General features: G+C 33.7%; 1 protein-coding gene across 4 annotated transcripts in view; it reads right to left on the bottom strand.

The window, feature by feature from the left end:
* Positions 1-19,150, bottom strand: part of LOC122038466 (pre-mRNA-processing protein 40C-like) — a 36,854-nt gene extending 17,704 nt beyond the window's left edge. The window contains exons 1-12 of one of the 4 annotated variants that reach the window (XM_042598233.1): positions 18,859-19,150; positions 13,475-13,599; positions 10,985-11,384; positions 10,740-10,886; positions 10,395-10,646; positions 9,647-10,310; positions 9,417-9,580; positions 9,275-9,312; positions 8,351-8,429; positions 4,298-4,759; positions 3,975-4,058; positions 112-252 (exon numbers count right to left, since the gene is read on the bottom strand). In XM_042598233.1, coding sequence (XP_042454167.1) covers positions 112-252; positions 3,975-4,058; positions 4,298-4,759; positions 8,351-8,429; positions 9,275-9,312; positions 9,417-9,580; positions 9,647-10,310; positions 10,395-10,646; positions 10,740-10,886; positions 10,985-11,377 — 2,424 coding nt within the window. In that variant the 5' untranslated portion in view covers positions 11,378-11,384; positions 13,475-13,599; positions 18,859-19,150. The remainder of the gene's footprint in view (positions 1-111; positions 253-3,974; positions 4,059-4,297; positions 4,760-8,350; positions 8,430-9,274; positions 9,313-9,416; positions 9,581-9,646; positions 10,311-10,394; positions 10,647-10,739; positions 10,887-10,984; positions 11,385-13,474; positions 13,600-18,858) is intronic. The other 3 variants (XM_042598234.1, XM_042598232.1, XM_042598235.1) reach the window with 3 other exon arrangements.
* Between the last annotated feature and the right edge of the window lie 1,785 nt (positions 19,151-20,935).

The following is a 20,935-nucleotide window of genomic DNA, read 5'->3' as shown; positions in this document are numbered from 1 at the left end:
CATTTTAAATTTTAAAAGTATTCAAAGAAAAACTGCCAAATGATCCAAAAATTTCTCTTTGTGTGTGTGTGTGTGTGTGTGTGTGTGTGTGTGTGTGGGATAGGGGGAAACCTCTGTAACTTCTTCCAATAATTGTTTAAAAGCATCAAGTGCAGCCTTCTGTGCTGCTCTTTTCTCCTTGCGCTCTTCTTCAGCTCGTGTCCTAACGTAATGTTCAAACAATGCCCTTCGAGTAGAATGACTTGGAACCCCCTGCAGTACCATTTGGTCAAAATGAGCAAACAAGAACACTAGAAAATGTAACATAATATGTGATAGCAGCCAAATCCAAAAGTCCCTGACCTTATCACATGTAACCATTATTAGCTAGTTCTCAAATTGAACTCGTCTTACAAAAAAGAATATACTTATAGAAAAATTATTTTTGGACAAAAGAAGGGTAAACCCACTAATTATCTAAAGATGCCTAAACAGAAGGTGTACTAGTTGTAATGTACATGTGGAACAAGAGTATTGTAACTTTTTTATGGCACCTAATCATTAACTGCATTGAATCAACAAGAGAGGAGCTTATAAACTGCTTATAAAAGTATCTTCTTCCCTGATACCTGAAGATTACCCCTTGATTTACCATTTTTTAAAACCTGTGAAAAATAATACTGCCACCCTACCATATAGTATGATCAATTAGCTTACCCACATTGCACTACCAACCATTACTGCACATTTCAAAGCAAGATCTTGTTGGAGCAATCAAGCCATACTAAGGTTTGTGTTTTGATGTTTAAGTAATATGTTTATTGTTTGGGCATGTCAGTAGGTCAAGGTTGACTGACATTGGACAAAGTCCAAATAAGTCAAGGACACTTGGAAAAAGAGGGAAGTCCAACCGAGCTTAAGCAAATGAGAAATCTACCAGGGAGTTAGGAGATGGGAAATCCAACATGATGCTGGCAAGTGACAAGACCAATAAGGAGTTGTCAAGTGAAGAAAGTCCAAGGAGTTCCAGGTCGACTAGGTGTTTTGTAAGTGATGAAGTCTCGATAAATGTCAGGCAATGGAGGAACTCTTAGAGAAGTGCATTTTAGCAAAGTAAAAATCCTAGTGAGTCAAGATTGAAATGAGACGGGATACGTGGAACTCCTAGTAAGTCAAAGTTGACTGACACTAGACAATAGAGGAAGGCATAGAGAGATGGACTTTAAACATTAGAAGTCATGGTAAGTCGAGATCAACTTATACAAGGGAATAGAAGAAATCATGGAAAAATGATTGTTAGGCATTGAAAGCCCTTGTATAGGCAAATGAGGAAGTCCTAGAGACAGTCTCTTGATGACTAGGCAATGGACTGGAGCATGATCAGTCATTTGTAATGGTGATCAGTCATTGATGCATGTAGCATAGCAATCTAGGAAGGGGGAGGTGGTTTGAAAAAGTAGCATTGCTACTATTAGCTACAGTAATTAGTTGACTGATAAAGTCAACTAATGAGTGCAACCAAATCAGTCGACTAATTGATAAAATTTAGAAACAGAAAGCAGCCTATAAAAGGAGGAAAGCTTAGGAGTTTTTCAGAGTGGTTCTTTGGTCAATGCAGCAGCATTCATGAGCCATCTTGAGCAACCGAAAGCAAAAGAAAGCTAGCAACAATAAGAGAGAGAAAAATCAATTGTGTCAAGTGTTCTTGTATTATTTTTGTTATTTGTTTAACAAATGGTACTCTCTTGTTGTCATTGTGAAAGCACAAATTTATAAGAGATTTCTCTGCATATGGAAAGTATCCGAGAAGAAGAAATTAAATGCATTATTTATTAGCTATGCCACTTAAATTCATATTCATTCTTACCAACAAATATTTGATTTAGGGATTGAGAAATGCTTAGTTGTAGTTGATGGTACCTTCAAGAAATACTGGGAACATCCCTTAAGCACAAATTCAACTACTTCAGGCAATTCAGCATATTTGGCAATTTTAGGTAAATAGGGTTGCCTAAGAGGTTAAATGAAATTTCATTAAAGACTTAATACTTAGAAAAAATATTAAATTTGTTCAATATGTTAAAATCCTATTGATTATTATCTCTTGAAGCTCAATATTATACTTGTGTAAAGCACTTCTTCTGACACAATGATTCAACTAGAGATAAATAAATATAATAACAAGCAAGTCTTATCCCATAAGGTGGAGTTGGTTATATGGCTCTATATTTAAATAAATTTTATCTTATTTGATAGTAGCTAACCAAGTCTTCTTTGATCTTTCTCTTCTTTGTTTAATATGCATATTTATTATAGTTTCACATCTTCTAACTGAAGCATTTATTGTCGTCTAAATACATGTTTGTAGCATCTTAAATGTGTTTCCCATAGTTTTCTCTAAATAAGTGCAACCCCAATTCTCTCTAATATTCTCATCTTTTATCTAGTTTATCCTAGTATATCAATACATCCACCTTAACATTTTTATCTCTACGAGTCTCATCTTCTACTCATGTACTCGAGTCATAGCTCAATATTCAACTTCATATGATATAGCAAATCTAACTGTCGTTTTGTAGAACTTCCCTTTAAGTTTTAAAGGTATTTTACGATCGCAAAGGATAATTAATGCTCTCCATTTTAATCATCCTACTCATATTAAGACATCTCTCAAATCTCTTCATTCTTTTATTAAAAAATTCATAATTACTCATCTCCTATGTTAACAATTGTTGCATTAGGTCTAATATTGCTAAACTAAAATTCTATATATTTTATCTTTCATTTCTTATGTTCTCGCCGAGATTCAAGTTTAACATTTACTCTTTCATGTATTTCTTCTACCAAAATAATATCTACATACAACATACACCATGGTATCGTCGTGTCCTGGATGTGTCAAGTGAATTCATCCATGATTAGTATAAAAAGATAGGGTGTACCACTATCTATGGAAAAGATTCTTAGAATTGTTGGTCCTTGATGTAACCTATCTTTATGGGAAAGATTTTGATTAATCTGTCCAGAGTCTTCACTCTTGTCGGTGGTTTAAAATCTCATACCATGCTAGATGGCAAGGGCAAAATTTACCATTCCACTCATCGTCCGACACTGCGGACTATAATCCCACGATTAATATTCCATATTTGTTTGAATTGTTGTTTGGCATGTTATTGATAGAGATTCAATTTATGCTACACATGTCAAAGTTGTTTAGAATCTACAACTTTCACCAGCTAGGAAAATTTAATGTTCAAAAATGACATGAAAGATGAGATTGATGAAAAAAGGCAGAAGATTCGCATCAGAATAATTAACTACTACAATAGGACAATGAGCTAGGAGGATTGTGCAGTAACAAAGGAAAGATCATCAAAATTCAAAAAGAGAGGTTGAAGAGATTTCAATTTGCCAATTGGGTGCTAGAAACAATTATTAACAAAAATCAAATAAAACTCAACCAAATTAAAATTGAGAAATATATGACTTAACTTCCTGAATCATGGACATTTGAGCCTTCATATTTGGCTTCCAAAATTGTACAAAAAATAGAAATTTGATAAAAGTGTTTCTAATATTACACATGTAATTAAACTTGAACTACAATGTAACTACAACTTGTTACTTGTCCTTTCATATCTTGTGTTTGCAACTTTGCATCCACTAACAAGAAAAGTCAAAATGTAAAATAGTAAGATATTCATGACATGTCCATGAAAAACTAAACCAGCTTTACCCATCAACTTAACTAAAATTAACAGAAACAACATTTATGAAAACAAAACAAAAAATAAAAACGATGTTGAATAAATTCAACAAGTGACAAATAATTATAGCACATCAACATAGAGGTAAAATATCTGGCACAAACAAGGACAAAAGAAAAAAAGTCATCCCTTTATAAGCAAGCACAATAAACAAGTCTAACAAACCTGAGACATGGAGTTCCAGTTGTAGGAAAGGCCCAAAATTCATAATCTTTAGACTCAACAAACCTTAAAGCGTGGATCAAACACTATCTTCGGCAGTTCTTTCTCCCATTTTGAAAAAGGTGCAACTCCTCGTTCTTTAAGCATTTCCTATGTATTGAAATACATATTGATCAAATGTATTGGAAAAGCAACATTCACCATAAATAGAGTAGCATGGATGTACTAGTTTAACAATAAAGTGGTTAAAAAGACATTTTACACCCCCAAATTACTAAAATACCAATCAGTTGCAATTCCATGTGCATCTCAAAATTTGAAGTTCAAAAATGATTAATTCCAAGAAACTGCACTACAACAAAATCATGAATCATCAACAATAAAATTACCTTGAATTTAATAATGCATTCTTCTTTGCTAGGTCCACTTTCCTCATCATCTGATTCAGACGAGGAATCTGACATAGTACCATCACCTGCAGCATCTTTTGCTTTTTCTTTACTAATAGCAGGCTTTTGTCCCTTGACAGCTGACTCAACAGCTTTCAATCCATTTGTATCTGATGCAGTAGGGCCAGAAGTTGAATGAGGTGATGTTATCGGAGAGCCTGTTTCAGGGAGCAACTTCTTCTTGATCAAATCCAATGCTGATGATGGAACAGGTTGTCCAGAACGAAGGGCCACAGATTCACGACCACCAGTCTGTGCAGCTGGAGTATCAATACTAACAGATGCAAAAACTTTATCTCCTTGCATGCCAGCCTCTGGTGGAGCTTCATTTCCTTCTGTTGAATTTATTTCTTGACCTTTCCTGAGTTCTGCAACCTCTGCTGGGACATGCCAACTACTAACCTGATGTTTACAAAAAGATTATTAGTGGAAAGGAAAGAGAAATAGCAGCAGCTGATAAGTGAATATTATCAAGGTACTTACTGTCCTGGCCTCCTGTGATTAAAAAAAGTTGCATAAACTCATGGCCTAGGATTGTCAAATCCACAACCTATGAATATTAATTTCTAAACTGGACCATTATTTATTAGTTTTAGCATTTGCCAAAACTAAAAGTTTAAAGACCACAATATATGCGTAGCTTAGTCTATCAAGTTGCGTTTGTCCCAACTATTTAAGGTTGGCTACAAGAATCTGATCCATGCATTAAGCTCTATGCAGGATTATAATAATCATATTGGTTAACATATAAAAAATTATTTATAGTTTCCAATAAACACTGCATTACTTTTTTTTTTCAAAAAAGAACAAACCCATTGTAGTTTATGCCTAATATGTGAGTAAATTTATTTCTTCAAATACATTAGACAACTATATAATTTATATATAAAGTTCAATGTCATAATTGAAATTATTAATTTAGTGTTTCATATGAGCTTTGACACAACGATAAAGTTATTCATGTGACCTTGAGGTATCGAGTTCGAATCATGGAAACAGTCTCTTACAAAATACAAGCTAAGGCGCACAATGGACCCAATGTGGTCCAATCCTTTTCCGAGACCTCGCACGGAGCTTCGTACACCGATTGCCCTTTAGTGTTTCATATGGAAGGTAATCACACGTATATTATAATAATATAATATGATTTCAATTTATTTAAAATATAAAATAAAATGCTACCAATGTCCACCTTTTCAAGATTCTTGCTATTATGTATAGCATCATGCAAAATTTCCTAGAAAATTATTTGTTGCATAAGATCTCTAAATAATATCTCTATAGAAAAATGTTAACACACATATCATCAATAAGCCATATTACAATTATAAATATAAAAAAAACAACCTGGTGCACCAAGTTACTGCGAATGTGGAATCACAAGGAAGAGTCGGATTATATTAGATCTATTGAATGCAATCTTATCTTGCATTTTGCAAGAGACTGTTTCCGCAGCTAGAACCAATAGCTCAACCAACCTCAAGGTCATATAACAATTTTACCATTGCGTCAAGGCTCCCCTTCCCATATTAGATCTAAAACAATTATTCTTAAGTATAGTGGACTAGCGATAACACTTTGAAATTCGTAAGTATAGTGGACTAGTGATACCACTTTGAAAATTTATACAGGGATTAGAGCTTAGGTTAACACCTAATTCGTTAGGGGACAACCAAAGATTCAAAGAGAACTAAAAACTATGTTCCATTACTTCAATTATAGAGTTCATAATAGAACCCAGAAAGCACAGACTACCTTGGGCACAAGGAAGTCCATCATGATTCATAAAGCCATATAGAGTAAACATTGTGCCAAGCATATAATTCCACAAAACAATAACACACTCAAGTTGAAAAGAACATCAAAACCTGACACCTGAAAAGAGGAAACCCAGAGCCTCTACTTCATTTAGTTACCCTTCTCTAAAATCAAAAACCCTCTAAGCAAATCATATAACTTGGTCTCTTTAAAAAATCTCTCTAACTACCTCTACTAGTGACCCTTCAACTGAGAATAAAGTATATATAATTGAAGAACAAGATTTTACTATAAAGAATAAGTCTATCATGATTCATAAGCCTATTCAGAGTAACAACTGCTCAGAGCACAAAATACAATAGAACACAGACCCAAGTGGAATAAGAAATTAAAAAAAAGGACCTCAAAAGATGACACCACTAATTGCACATGCTTCATATATTGGACCTTCTCTTAATTCAAAAGAACATCTACACAAGTCATATAATTTGGTTCTTTAAAAAGTATCTCCAATAATTATATGATAATCAACAATACTATCTTTACTACTGACACTTCCACTAAGAATAAAGTATATTTAATATAGCAATATGACTTGACTATAGAAAGAGCCACTATATGACTTAACATATCTAGAGAATGTTTGACATGCTACAAACTATAAGGATAACTCGTTTATACTCCCTAAGAGACCATTAGAGAAAACTGAACAAGACAAATACAAAAAGATGAGGACGAATGAATACCAAGCCTTCATGGATTCTAGAAGAGCTTCTACAGGTGGATCATTAGACAAGTTACATTGGAGGAACTCTAGCTCGGGGAAGACCTAAGAAAGACCTAGCTAGCAAATTCCAACTCATAGAAGTCTCTAGTAGAACTTTTGCTCGTGCAAGCCTCAAGGAAGAAAGCATGCTTGTAGAAGTTTCACAAGCTGACAATCTTAGGTGTATCAAGGTCTTCATATGCCGGTCGGTGAGTAGAATGGTAAGTTTCACCCATGTCAATCAGTACAGTTGTAAATTTATTCAATTTAAGAGATTATCCTCTCTATTTATAAACTCACAAATAGTCCTATAAAACTCATATAAAAACTACTCTATGAGCCTTCATGTCCACATTATTAAGTCATAATGCATATTTGTTAAGCATGTAAACTCATATTTGAGTAATTCAGAATAAAAGATTTGTTGTCTAAACAAGTCCATACCCTTTCAATTTTGGTGCCAACGGTCTCATCCACAACACCATTATTTGCAAAGACTATAGTGAAGCAACAAGTGAATCCTTGCCTCTTGATTAGTTAGTGTTTCTTAATACATTGAATAGACACACAAAATGTTGTCAATGATATCGATGCTCAATTACTCAGAGATAAGGTATTTATTCCTTAATGCAAGGGAGAACCAAAAAACAAGAGGATAAATAAACTATATTCCTCGAAATTCGAAGCGAAGATGTAGAATCGACTATTCCTTGTACATGGGAAGAGTGACCAAAGGGAAGATGACTACAACTCAATATAATTCAAGTTTTCTTTTAATAATGCAAAAAATAATAGGCCAACAATATAGTAAATTGAATCACGATCAAGATTTTAATTCTACTTAAGAATTTTAGTAATTATATTTTCTTATTTCTAGATAACTTAGTCAATGTTACAGTCTTAAAGGCGGGCCCACTGGAGAGTTTATATAAAAAACATTTCTTTGTTTATGATCAACAAAATTAATTTCTTACAGTTGCTCCTGCTTCCTTGCAATTGGACAATCGAGAGACAACTCCAACAGATTTTCCAGCTAAGGCACACAGGTTTGTCCAATCCAGCTTGTGTTGCATTATGGAGTTTGTAATTTGTTGCTTATCTAACCCTTCTATTGCATACAAACATAATGGAATCTTTTGGTTTTAGACTGTATTATGCCTTTTGGAAGGTTTAGCATCAGTACTTTTGAGGGATAAATGAAAAAATACACTTTATAACCAGAATAATTAACTTTCTAGTATATAAGTAGAAATTTATTCGAATTGTCTTCTGTCCACACAAATAGCAAATACTGACCATCAACTAAAATATTGTAACTACGAGACAACAAGTGACAAACATAAAATCAGGTCATAATCTTTTGATTGATATGCCTCTAACAACTGCAACAATTCAGATACTACAAAACAAGTGTCCAACATTGGAAATAGAGAACAAAAAAAAACTGTTCAGTATTAAAATAAATATACCTTGTTCTTGGTATCATAATAGTACTTCCTCCCATCATTTGTCGTTACAAGTGTCCAATCAGTACCAGGTAACTTTTCCCTGTGCAAATCATGAAGGCAACAGAATCAATGACAATGAATAATTAACTTGAGTCATAAAAGTTGTAACATTCAAAGGGACACACTAAATAAATTAAGTCAAATTGGAGAAGTTGTTGTGCATTTCCTGTAAAAGGTCTACTACACCCTTGTAGTTGCTCCGAGAGAGTATTATAGTAAAACATCATTACTAGTAACAAATAGTAAAAAAATGTTTATTCCCGGATTAGCAAGGACTTTTGTTACTCTCTTTTTGATCACTCACTCTTTAAGTAAAACATCAAGTTAAAAAAAAAGTATAACTAATATTTTTCATGCTTTTCATAAAACAAGTATTTGAAATAGATATTACATTTTTAAAAAAAAACATGAAGGTTGATAAAAATGGATATGGTTATTCCTTGAATTAGAATTGAGAAAGAAAGTCAAAGAATATGAAACAAAAATTCAGAAAAATGGTAACACATAACCCATTTGTTTAATGGAAATGCAAAGTGTCATATTTTGCAAGCACTTACATAACATAGTCAAGGACAAAGTTACTAACCACAACAAAAATGATTAATTTCAATTTGAAAAAAGAAAAAAGAAAGTTATATCCATACAGGCGAGTCCTTAGGTTTCTGAAATAGTGTAATGTAAAAAAAAGTGCTTTGAATCATTACTATTTGACTCGGACCAGTTCTAAAATAGTCAAGGTATTCCAAGGAAGGAATTTTAGGATAATTTGTAAATCCTAGTCTCTTGAAGACGCCATACATCTCTCAACCTATTAGTCTTACAGAGTATGCAATGCTATCAAACTTGATGTGGAACTAAAATAATTAACAATTGGACTGTGCATACCATGAAACTGGACCTGACTGGTTGGTGGCTTTCTCTTGCTGCATAACATAAAAGTAGAATATTTTGATCAAATCATTGAAGACTATATTCTAAATTGAAATACAGTGACCATTTTTTGATATGGCTTTCCTTTTGTCATTACCTCTCCCTTAAAACTTGAGGGTTTTTCATATGTTGATTTTCCAGTAATAGAATTATAGTAGTAGACTGCACCGGTCTCTGTCTTGTGGGATGTCCATGCATTTTCTATTTCATTATTAGTATCTCTTTCTGCCTTGTCAGCAATGATGGATTTTTTACCCTGATCTGCAGATAATAAAATAATGAATTGGAAAAACATCAATGCAAAGGAACCAAAAGGGAAAACCATACCAATATCTGATGAAGGTAATTCTCCTATCGAGCTGCTTTCAGGATGGAGACATCCTGTTGTTGGTTCAACTTGGGATACGACTGGAGAGACACCAGGAGGCTGAACAAACACCGAAGGAACTGTAGGAGGTATTCCCTGGACAGATTGAGGAAAAGGTGCAGGAAGATAGCCAGGGTAAGGTGAAAATGGTACATGCTGCATCTGACCAGCTTGAGGTGGATGCGACCAGAAGAATTGAGGGGATGGAGCCATTGTAGGTTGTAATGCATAAACTGGATTTGTTGGCTGTTGAAGGTTTTGATGAACAGGAACTGGTACAGGAACAGGAATTGTGGGGGGTAGAGTAGCAGGAAGAGGAACAATGGGCTTCAGTGGTGAAAAAGAACTTGTGGCTGTTGGTTTTATTGTGGCAGCATTTGAAACCACAGCAGAATTAGAAATTCCCAAAAATGCTTGGAACCTGTCACTGCTTGGTATTTCAGCATGCACAGTAAAAGATGGAGCAGCTGGAATCGACATGCTTGTTGAACTGGAATTGAGACTTGTACCAGAGGCCATTGAGGTACTAGATGGCAAACAATGAGACGTTTGTACAGAGAAAGAACTAGCCAGACTTGAGGAAGTGCTAGTAGTTACCATTGCAACAGCATCTGAGGTATTCTGCTATAATTCAAAAATAGTTTATTGTATATATACAAAAATAAAAGCATTTGGACAAAGACAAACTGTTACATTTTTGTAGCATACTTTTTCAGTAGATGGGGTTGTTTCAGATTTCTCTGCAGTCAAAAGTTGATTGTTCCCACTGAACAAGAAATTCCTTTGTTTTGTAGCATCTCCTCTAGGAACAGACAAAGGAAACTGCATAGGTGCAGGTGAATTTGAAGATACAGCACCTGGGACAAAAGCAGCACGGATGGGTTGTCTTGGAATTGGTGGTTGCAAGGAAGCACTGGAAGGAGTAAACCTTCCACCTTGAAACTGTACTTGTACAGGAGCCTACCAACAATATCAAGTAGTATCCTGTCAAGAAACTTAAAAAAACTGATACAGAAATAAGAGATGATTAACATCTAAAGCCATGAGAATTACGGTTTCAAGTTGAATCTGCTGACCAGATGCTGGGACAACATTAGCATGTGGGACTACACTGAATGAAAAAGGTCTGTTGCCTAAAAACTGGCCAGGAACAGGGGGTTGTAGAGCTGCAGCAGGCATTGGTGGTGTCCACTTAAAAGCCTGCAATTGAAATTTTTTTTTTTCCTTTTTAACCGACTACAAAGGATAATCACTGTTTGTAAATATATGTTAGATAAAGATACTACAGAGAAACTAACAGGAGAAGATGACGGCTGCTGAGCATTTGAAGGGGTTGAATTCATTCGAGGAACCACATTGTAAGAAAAAGACGGTGCTGGGACAACATAGCCTAATGATGAAGTAAATTTAGCCCTAACAGAATCTTGAGCAGGTTCATTTTGCTTTACAAGAGAACCCGTCTGGGATAATGAGCTTTGAGCAGGAGTTCCAGAAGCTGCAACAGTAGATTGAATGGACTCTGGCAATGAAGATGATGCAGTTGTCCCTTGAACTGACAGACCCATTGTTGGAACAGTTGCAGATGTAGGTGTACCATCAGCTGATCCCGCAACAGGTTCTGTGCTTTCAGAATTTGAAACCAAAGGAGGGGGAGCTTGCATCTCATGTACAGGTCCTGCTGTTGCAGACATTGTGAATCTAAAATAAAAGGTAAATAAAATCATTGTACAATACATAATCAAGAGGCATCAAGATTTATAAGAGATGAAAGAAATAACTAATCTTCATTATTATTCACTAGTGAACTTAAGCTGTGGGTATGTTTTTGGTGAAAATAAATTTGACAAAAATGTCTTCCACCCGGTTCTTTCTTGGCATATATAAGAGTTAAATAAAGTTAGATCTAAGCCAGTGTAAAAATATTGGGGGTCAATGGTTGAGGAGAATTGGCCACTACATTTTTTTCTTCCTAATCAAAATATCTTCCACCGTTCCACCCATGTTTCATTTCCAAAATACAAAATACAAATCTCCTAGTTTGGATAAATCTACAAACATTCTGCTTGCCAAGCATATGCAACTTTAAAGGCATGATAAAAGAATGATAAAAGAAAAATTGCAGAACCCACATCACTGACTCCCAACAGGCTCACAGCATCAGCTATTTTAACAACAAGCATGATAAAAGAAATACAGTCATGTGTATTATAACTAGAGTCACTAGACTCACAACACCAATTATTCAAAAAAAAAAAGAAACAAACAAAGTTTTCAATTGTTAAGAATAAATTTGGATACTGACCAACATTGTGAAGGAGGCACACAGCCAAGGTTCAAAATCCCAAGCCATGCCAGAGTTTTAGTCGTCTTTGACTAGAAAGATAGCGTTTTCATATTATGTCGATGTTCTAATATATGGTGCAAATTAGATGTGGAAAAAGGAAGGAAATAAAGACGAAAATAAGGCAAACTTAGACTTAGACTTTATGCTCCATCTAAAATGGTACTAATTTAACTGAAGTTTAAAATTTTGAGGCATGCCCAAGTTTTGATTTATGACTGACTGGAATGATATATAGTTTTGGTACCATATCATGTAGTGCTGATATGATTTCAATACTTTTTAAATATAAATAAAAAATATTAATTAAAAATTATTTTTATTGATTATTATAGATACTTATTATTAAGATATATTTGAGATGTTAAATACAAGTTTTAATATTATTTCATAAAATATTTGATGTTTATTAAGTAAAAGTCAATTTAGGATTAGATGAAATCTACCAAATAGACATGATAGGATCAAATAAGTTTAAATTGAATTTAATTTAGATTTATTTTGATCAATTTAAAATTAAATCAAATTTATATAGATATATCATAATTTAATTTATAGTATAATATTTTATAAAGTAAAAAAATTATATTATATTTATTTTTCCTAACAATATATTCCCTTAATCTCAAAGAGGTTTATTTTTCTTTATTTACCTCATGGACACATGGAAGGGAAAAAAATAACCATCATTTTCTTTGTCTATCTCTTAGATGAATGGAGGAGGAAAAATTAAAGAGGTAAAGATATTTTTTTCCTCTTGTTTACCATCGTAGAGGTAGGAGAAAAAGAATTAACAAAAGATAAAGAGGGAGTGACGAAGGACGAAATAAATAATGGAAAAGAATTAACCCTCATTTTTTCCTCTTTGGAAGGACGAAGGAGGAAAAAATTAATAGATAAATAGAAATATTAAAAGAGAAAGGAACAAGGAGAAGAATTTAAATTAATAATAATAAATTAAAACTTTAAAAAAAAAGACACCATGATGTTGCACCTGCCTTCACAACCATGTTGCCAGTCAGAAGAAGGAACAAAAAATTCAACCGATGTTGATCGGCAAAACGAAAATTTTCACACTTTATACCATGATTTTAACATTATTTTTTATGGACACAAGTTATAAACAAAAATAACAACATTATCTTGATTCATCTTAATGTATGTTATAGCATGCCAAAGGCTGCCAAGTGCCAACATGGTACGATACTCATTAAAATGATTGATATAGTAGAACATCAAACATTATTTGTGCTTAGTAGTATCGAGTTTCGATAATTTATTAGAGTAGTATGTTCGACCATGCCACCGAGTATGATACGACATTTCAAATCATGCTCATAGCATCTATTATTTAAAAAACAAGGACACGAAATATTGTTTTTTAATTCTCAAGAATAAGTTTAAATACATATGCATGTTTGATAACTCATTTTTTAACAATACTCACCAACATTGTGAAGGATCAATCGCTATTTTTGACTATTAAAAACTCATTTTGGACCATCATACTCCAATCGACAAGCCAGTGAACACCTTTTGAATCCACTTACACTTGTTGACTCCTAATTTTTTCTGTGCTTCAAATGAAATAAGATTAAAAAAACCATAACAAGTGCATAAAGACATCTCTCCTTGGAGAGAGCAAAACCTCATAGAACACTAAAAAAATTACGAGAACATTGATGTTGCAATTACATTATGTGCTGAAAATTTATGAAAACTATAGAAAAAAGAAACTTAAAAAAAATATGTCTAGAATATAGTGGATTTACTATAAATACCAAAGTACATATCATCTTCATCATCAAGTTGAAGTTGTGTGTCTCAACTAATTGGTTCTCAACATGATTTTGTAAGTAAATCCAACATAAGAGTATAGATTTTTAGCATGACTTTGCGTTTATCAAAAGAGAATTATGGGCTACTCACAAATTTAACAATAAACCTAATTATTGTCAAAATGGGGATGGAATGAGATCTAAGATAAAAGCATTTCTAGGAAATTCGAAGTCAAAAGAAAGACCTTGAAAAGCTAACTTACAGTTGATTAATTAGCCAACATGGCCAAAAATGAACCAACACAAGGTATTACTAAGAAAATCACCAACAAATTTCAAACTAGTCTGATCTAATTCACAATCACTTTGATACTTAAATTTTTAGAATTTCAGAACATATATTCAAGATGGATTGCCTAGATCTAAAAAAAACAATAAGAAGCATTCAAAAATTTAAATTGCTTCTTTAAGCTTCCATGACCTCAATTTTGATGGCAATTGTTCGTGTGCAAAAAATCATTTTTTAATTAGCATATTCACTATAATCCATCCTTAATCCAGCATCTACTCCCACAAAACCAACTACCCGCCACAATCTTTAGAGATAGGTAAACCACAAAATGGCCTCAACCCCAGCAATGTTAATCTATAAGTTGACAAATATTAAATACAACTTAAAACCTTAAACTCGCCCTTTTTAAGGAAAATCACAATTCCATAGAGTCACTAAATAGCACACAGACGTTCACTTTATTATTCCATCAATCAGGAAATCCAACAACCACTAAAAAGGATAAGAACTTTAGCTATGTAGAAGAAAATTTCATTAGAATAGAATAGACAAGAACAATATAAAGCTACTCCAAAGGACCAAGCAATTAGTTTGGGCACCAAGACCTTTCACAAACTTGCTACTATGCTTTCAAATAACAAGCCAAAAAAATACCACAAGAAACAAACGAGACTTCGAGGTTCTGCGATCACAAGATGCACTAGTCGAAACGCCTGAGTTGTTCTCAATCTCTTGGCGCAAGGTAGGATAACCTTCGCAACGTGAAGGCGGCTCCGATGGTCAGCGACACGGTGAAAGCGACCAAGAAAAACCTGCGATCGGTATTGCTGTGACGCACAGACGGCCTCGATTGTTTTAGACCGTTTAGGGCATCGAGATTGAATTTACACTTAGGCTAATTTCATTTAGACCCAATAACTTTTCATAATTTAGATACCCTATTAATTGTTACCATAAAATTTCACATTATCATTTTTATAAAAAATTTAAAAGATATTTGGCAGGAGAAATTGAATATATTTTAAAAAACATATAGCTACTTATAAGTTATAACATAGTTATCCTTATCGAATATATATTCGATAATAACAAGATAGAGCAAAGCAATCTTTTTAAGTTCCCATGGAATAGAAGAACATGAGGGTTATAAGATAAACTCTTATTCTTAATTGTAAACTCTCATTCTCAATTATATTACAATGTGAAATAAGGTGTAATAATAACCATTTTTGACATATTATTTCTCTCTTATACTTGACGTTTAAATCCTCTCATATGCTTAATTGTTGATTCATATTATGTTTTATGAGCAAAGGTTTATTTGGTGATGCAATTCTCATACAATTAGAGCATTATTTACTAAGATTTGAATCTTATTTTGTAAGGGATCAAAGGAGAGCGAAATTGGAATCAAAAGAGAAGCTGGAAGCCAACACGGGCTGGGCATGTCCCACATGAAGCACACTCAAAGTTCCACGGCAAAGTTCAAAACGACCTGATCATGCCGTTGGGCACGGCCGTGCTACAATTCACAACAGCTGACACAGCCTGGCGGTGTTGATAGGCAAGGCTGTGTCGGGTGGAAGTAGCTCGGAAGCCCTTCATAGCGATTGACACGGTCGTGTCGCAAGCCAATTCAAGGGTGCATAAACGCTAAACTCAGATCTAGGGATGGGTGAATCTCTCTGGAATCGCCTCCTTCAACCTCCATCAACCCTAGCCACCATCTCCACCTCCCTTCCTCTGGATTAGGAGGAAGGGAGGTCATTTCCACCTCTCCTCAGATTAGAGAGAAGAGTCAGCTCCACATCCGAGGAACTTGCAGTGATCCGCATCCACCACTTCATCAACATCTCCACCTCTCCTTCTCGAATTAGAAAGGAAGAGGATTCATTCCATCTCCGGCTGACATTCTCCTGAGCTCAAACGAATCAGGAGAGATCAAATTCTCCACCACATTTTGGGATTACGAACGTGTGGCATTCATCAACATCATCTCGTCTTTGGAGTAGAAGTAGTGGATCCATCCGCATTGACGAGCCCTGGGCCGGGTTAGGAGAGGAGCTTCCCCCGTCATTGTCGGAATCCACATCCACCATTGGAGAGAGAGATCTCCAACCTAGTCTTAGCTTAGCTTAATTTTTATGTTTGTCATGTGTTTGTTGTTACGCCTCTTTCATTACTTTGATTTCTGTTAATGCATTGTAATTAACTTAATTCTTGATTTGTCTTGTTTCGTTTAAATGTTTTAAGTTCTTGTCATTTATTTGGATGCACGTAGGTTAAGTTAGATTAGGTTTCATTTTATACTTGTGCTTCCTTTAATTCTCTTGCAATTGTAGTTTAGATTATATTAGATATTAATTACTCGCATTGTTTTTCATTCCTTAATCTTAGCAACTCAAAATCAAAGCCCTCAATTACAACATCAAAAATCCAAAGCAATAAAGCGATCAGAACTATCATCCTACCATTACATTCGTTGGGAGACGATCCGAGTCATCCCTATGTTACATTAGCATAGAAAGATTCGGTAATTAATTGAATTTGAAATCATGGTATGACACATGGTTATCAAGGTGACCTTAGTTAGAGTGAGGTGGACAAATCTTAATTAGAAAAAAAATATTAAAAGGGAACCTCATTTGATTTTTTCGGTCAAATTGATCGCTCATTCGCTTGACTAAAACAATCTGATCAGCCCCCTTTCAGCGTAATCTGTCATTCAAACACTTATGAATTTGGCTTAAATAGTATCATTATGCTACAAATGCTATATCATCTCCTTGCAAAGTTATTTCTTCTCCTAATTTTCAGTTAACTTTTCTCATTTATTCTCTAATTTATATTTTCATTCTTCTTTGTGTATTTGTGTTTTCATTTCTTTTTTAACTTTCACGTGCTAGTGTCAGGTTTATTTGTCATTCATGTAGAAGTAGTTTTAGGCCAATTATAAAAATTCCAAAATGAATAGTTGTTCTGGATTCTCCTCTCAATGAGGTTGTTGTTCATTTATTTAATTTTTTTTATCCCTAAACTCTAAAAAAAAAAAAAATTTGATTAGCATCAATAAAATAATATAAAAAAAAATTAAGTATAAATGATAATATAGTAGGGAATAGAGTCTAATAGCGTAAAAGGATTTATATAACCAACCCCATCTAGTAGGATAAGGCTTGGTTGTTGTTATTATATGTCCATATAACAATTTTGACCAAAATAATATAATAATTATATGAATCTTAATCAACCAAACACCCGTTGTAGCTCCTTAGAACTAGCACAGCCATTCTGTAAGTTCATTTTTCAATTTTAGACAATTTAATCATGTAGTAGTTTTGACAAAAACTAGTACATGGATCTAAACTGCTCAAAATTTACAAACAAGCACTCCCTTGTACTTATATAAATCTATTTAGTCATTCTATCTCTTCATACTTTTTTTAAATATTGGACACTATAAGTTCATATAGTAGTTTTGGCCAAGAGTATTACATGAATCTATACTATCAAAAATTGAAAATGAGTAGATTGTTGTGCTCCCTAATATCTGTTGAGTTGTTCTATGTCACACCCCACACAAGTTAGGCATGTCGTGATACTAGCTTTGCTAATCACGCATGACCTGCAATAATGTCAAAACAAAAATATAAACAAAAGCTAACTAAATGCATACTTCTGAAATGCAACTCCACTAGTGTTATGCACTCATCTCAACAAATAACTTGGAGGTCAAAACTCCAAAAGTGAGCATAAAATGCAAAATGGATATAAGAGAGAAGTGCATGATGTAAAATATCTCATAAAAAGTTCCAACAAATAACAAATAATTACAGTTATCATTTTCTACCAATATAATCTCATAAAGCTTTTAGCGCAAATTTTCTCTTAAATTTTCCTCTTAGATGGTTTTCATCATTGTTGAAGGCCTTGATGCAATGGTAAAATTATTATCATATGACCTGGATGTCACAGGTTCGAGTCACAGAAACATCCGTTATAAGATTACTCTTAGGCTACGTTTGGTTGGGTGTAATGTAATCTAGAGGGTGGTTCAGACTCTTTTATAAGATTACTATTGATTTCATTCTCTTTATATTTTATTCCTATTAATCATTTTTGTCATAAATAAATTTTAAGCAACAAAGAAATGAATAACAACAAGATAAAATAAGGATAAACAATGTGAAGGCATATATCAAGCAACAAGAGTAAATATAAACATGTAAATAATTTCTTTTCTAACCACTTGATAATTATATCTACTTTCATAAAATTGAATCATGCACAAGGTAAATATAATGGAACAAGCAAGAAAAACTCACCTCAAGGGGTAAATTTCCAATTTGGTGTTTTTGCCTATATTATGCCCCCTTAGTTAGCTATAACCAAATATGCAAGATATAAACAAGATTCCAATTCCTACTAATGATCTTAATCAAGACAAAATAAAAAAAATAAAAAAAATCCAGCGCCATTGAAAGATACAACTGGAAGTTTTAACCTTGTGTCTCATACCTTATCGAACCTTATCATCCAAACACAACAAATCCTCCCTCTAGTTAGACATCAAAACAGTCTCCAATTCACTTTAAGGGTCTCTATGTGTCACTAGATCATACCCATAGACGACCTAATCAAATCTAACCAACTTAGTTTATCATGGGATCAGAATTGAGAATACCAAAGACAAATTATAAAATAGGTAAAGAGAAATAGGGTTGCAGCAATAAACCCAGATTGAAACGTCATCAAACCCACCAGAGAAGAAAAGAACCTTGCACTGATTGGAATCGATGAATGGTAACGAAAGAAATGTCAACACGACGACAATGACGTGGACAACAGCAACATAGGTAGCGATTGTTGAGCCTCGATTGATGCTCCCTCGTTGATAAGTTTTGATAGAAGGCGAAAAGAGACACCAATAGTAAGGGGAGCAACGTCACAGGTGGCTTCGCGGAACGACGGCGACACGGAGCGACACGGAGCGACAGCAGCGCAGAGCGGCGGCGTGAGTTGCTGGCGGCGGGGGAAGTGAAAAATCGAGAAGGCGAAATAGGGTTCAGCTTATTATTTCGCACTTTTACATAAAGTTTTGAAATTATAATTAGGTACTTTAAATTTAACGATACACCCTTAGCCTTCTTCAATTTTGGTTCGATTATTACAAAGACCCTCTTGTGTTCCAACTATTATGATGACCTTTCTTTTATTTTTCTAATTTTGGCTAGTTTATATTTATATAATAGTTTTCGCCCAGTAGATTTAAATTGGGCGACCAGAATATATGACTCTCCTATTGTGTTCTAGTTATTCATGCTTGTTTGACCCTAAATCCTAAAAGATAATGTAGTAAGTAGTTTGATCAAAATTGGCATATGAATATAAGTTATTGAATTTTTGTTTTTATTCAAATATTTAACTCTTCAAATTGATTAATTATGGAGATGATCAAATCCGACCCTACGAAAATTTTTCATACATCATCAGAATAAATTCAAGAAATATAAAATACTATAATCATATGATCAGTGACGAATTAAAAAATTTAAGTATGAAGAGGCGATCACGATAAATAAGAAGTGGTATTCTCCATCTCTACTGATAGAATCTCATAATATTAGGGATTTCACCGTCAATAAAGAGGATCCGCCCCTGCATATGATATGTCCTATGAAAAATTAAAATTCTTGTTATATAAAAACTCATCTTATCTCATGCTACCACACCATGTCTATTTATATTTAAAAAATAACCTCTTTACTATGTTCTCTGGAACTTTTAGAGTTATTATTTGCTTTTAATTTTACTAATTTAGTTTTGAGAGGCTATAAAATAGTTTTGACTAAAACTCCGATATGGACTAAAGTATCCAAATATCAAGCATAACCTTCTCTTTTATGTTTCTTGAAGTTTTCAAAGTCATTTTATGATCTCGCTTATGTTGGTTAAATTTCATGATGTCATGTAGCAATTTTGGCCAAAAATATTATATTGACTTAAATTGTCCAACTTCAAACTTAATCAATTTGTTGTTTTACTCAAAACCTTTGGATTGATTACATGTTATTGGTTTTGTTGTTTGAATCATATGAGGACATGACTAAAATTGCTACATGAATCTGAATTTCACAAATGAATCCTGCATTATCTTCTTATGAACCCCTCAAATCATTCTATGCTTTCACTCATGTTGTTTGAGTTAGGCAAGCAATTTTGACCGTATTTATTATATGAACCTAAATTTCAAGTTTTGACCCCTCAAAGTGACTTCCCCAAAACTTATGGAGTAGTCGAATGTTATTAGTTATGTTGTTTAGGTCCTAGGAGGCCATCTAGCAATTTTGATCAAAACTATTATATGGCCTAAACTACCCAAATTTCAAATTGACTATCGTCTTCTACAAATAAGGATGAATTTAGAATTAGAGTTGAGCTGGGTTAGCCCTTGTTTGAATTTATAAACAAAATGCCAGTGTTGAAGAAAATATGACACCCATTATAACTTTTAGGGGGTGATGTTTGATCGCGTTCCATTTTCATTTGGCGTCGTTTCTGAAAAATGATGTTTAGTTCTCGCGTTTCATGGCATTTTTGAATTCGTTGATCTCAAGCAGCTAAAGTGATAAGTGTTAACGAAGAAAAATATAGAGCACCCATTATAACTTTTAACTTTTCCCTTATTTAATCTGGCTAAACAAATTTTAATATTAACTCATATTTAACATCAATTATATACTTTTTAAATAATGATATATATAATCATTATTTATTCATACATAAAAAACATTTAAGGAGATAAAAAAAAAAACAAATTGAGTCGCCTATATGTGCA

This window comes from Zingiber officinale, chromosome 1A, assembly GCF_018446385.1.
Source record: "Zingiber officinale cultivar Zhangliang chromosome 1A, Zo_v1.1, whole genome shotgun sequence".
NCBI lineage: Eukaryota > Viridiplantae > Streptophyta > Magnoliopsida > Zingiberales > Zingiberaceae > Zingiber > Zingiber officinale.
The sequence above is the reverse complement of the archived record's forward strand: the minus strand, read 5'-3'. Positions and strand labels throughout refer to the sequence as shown.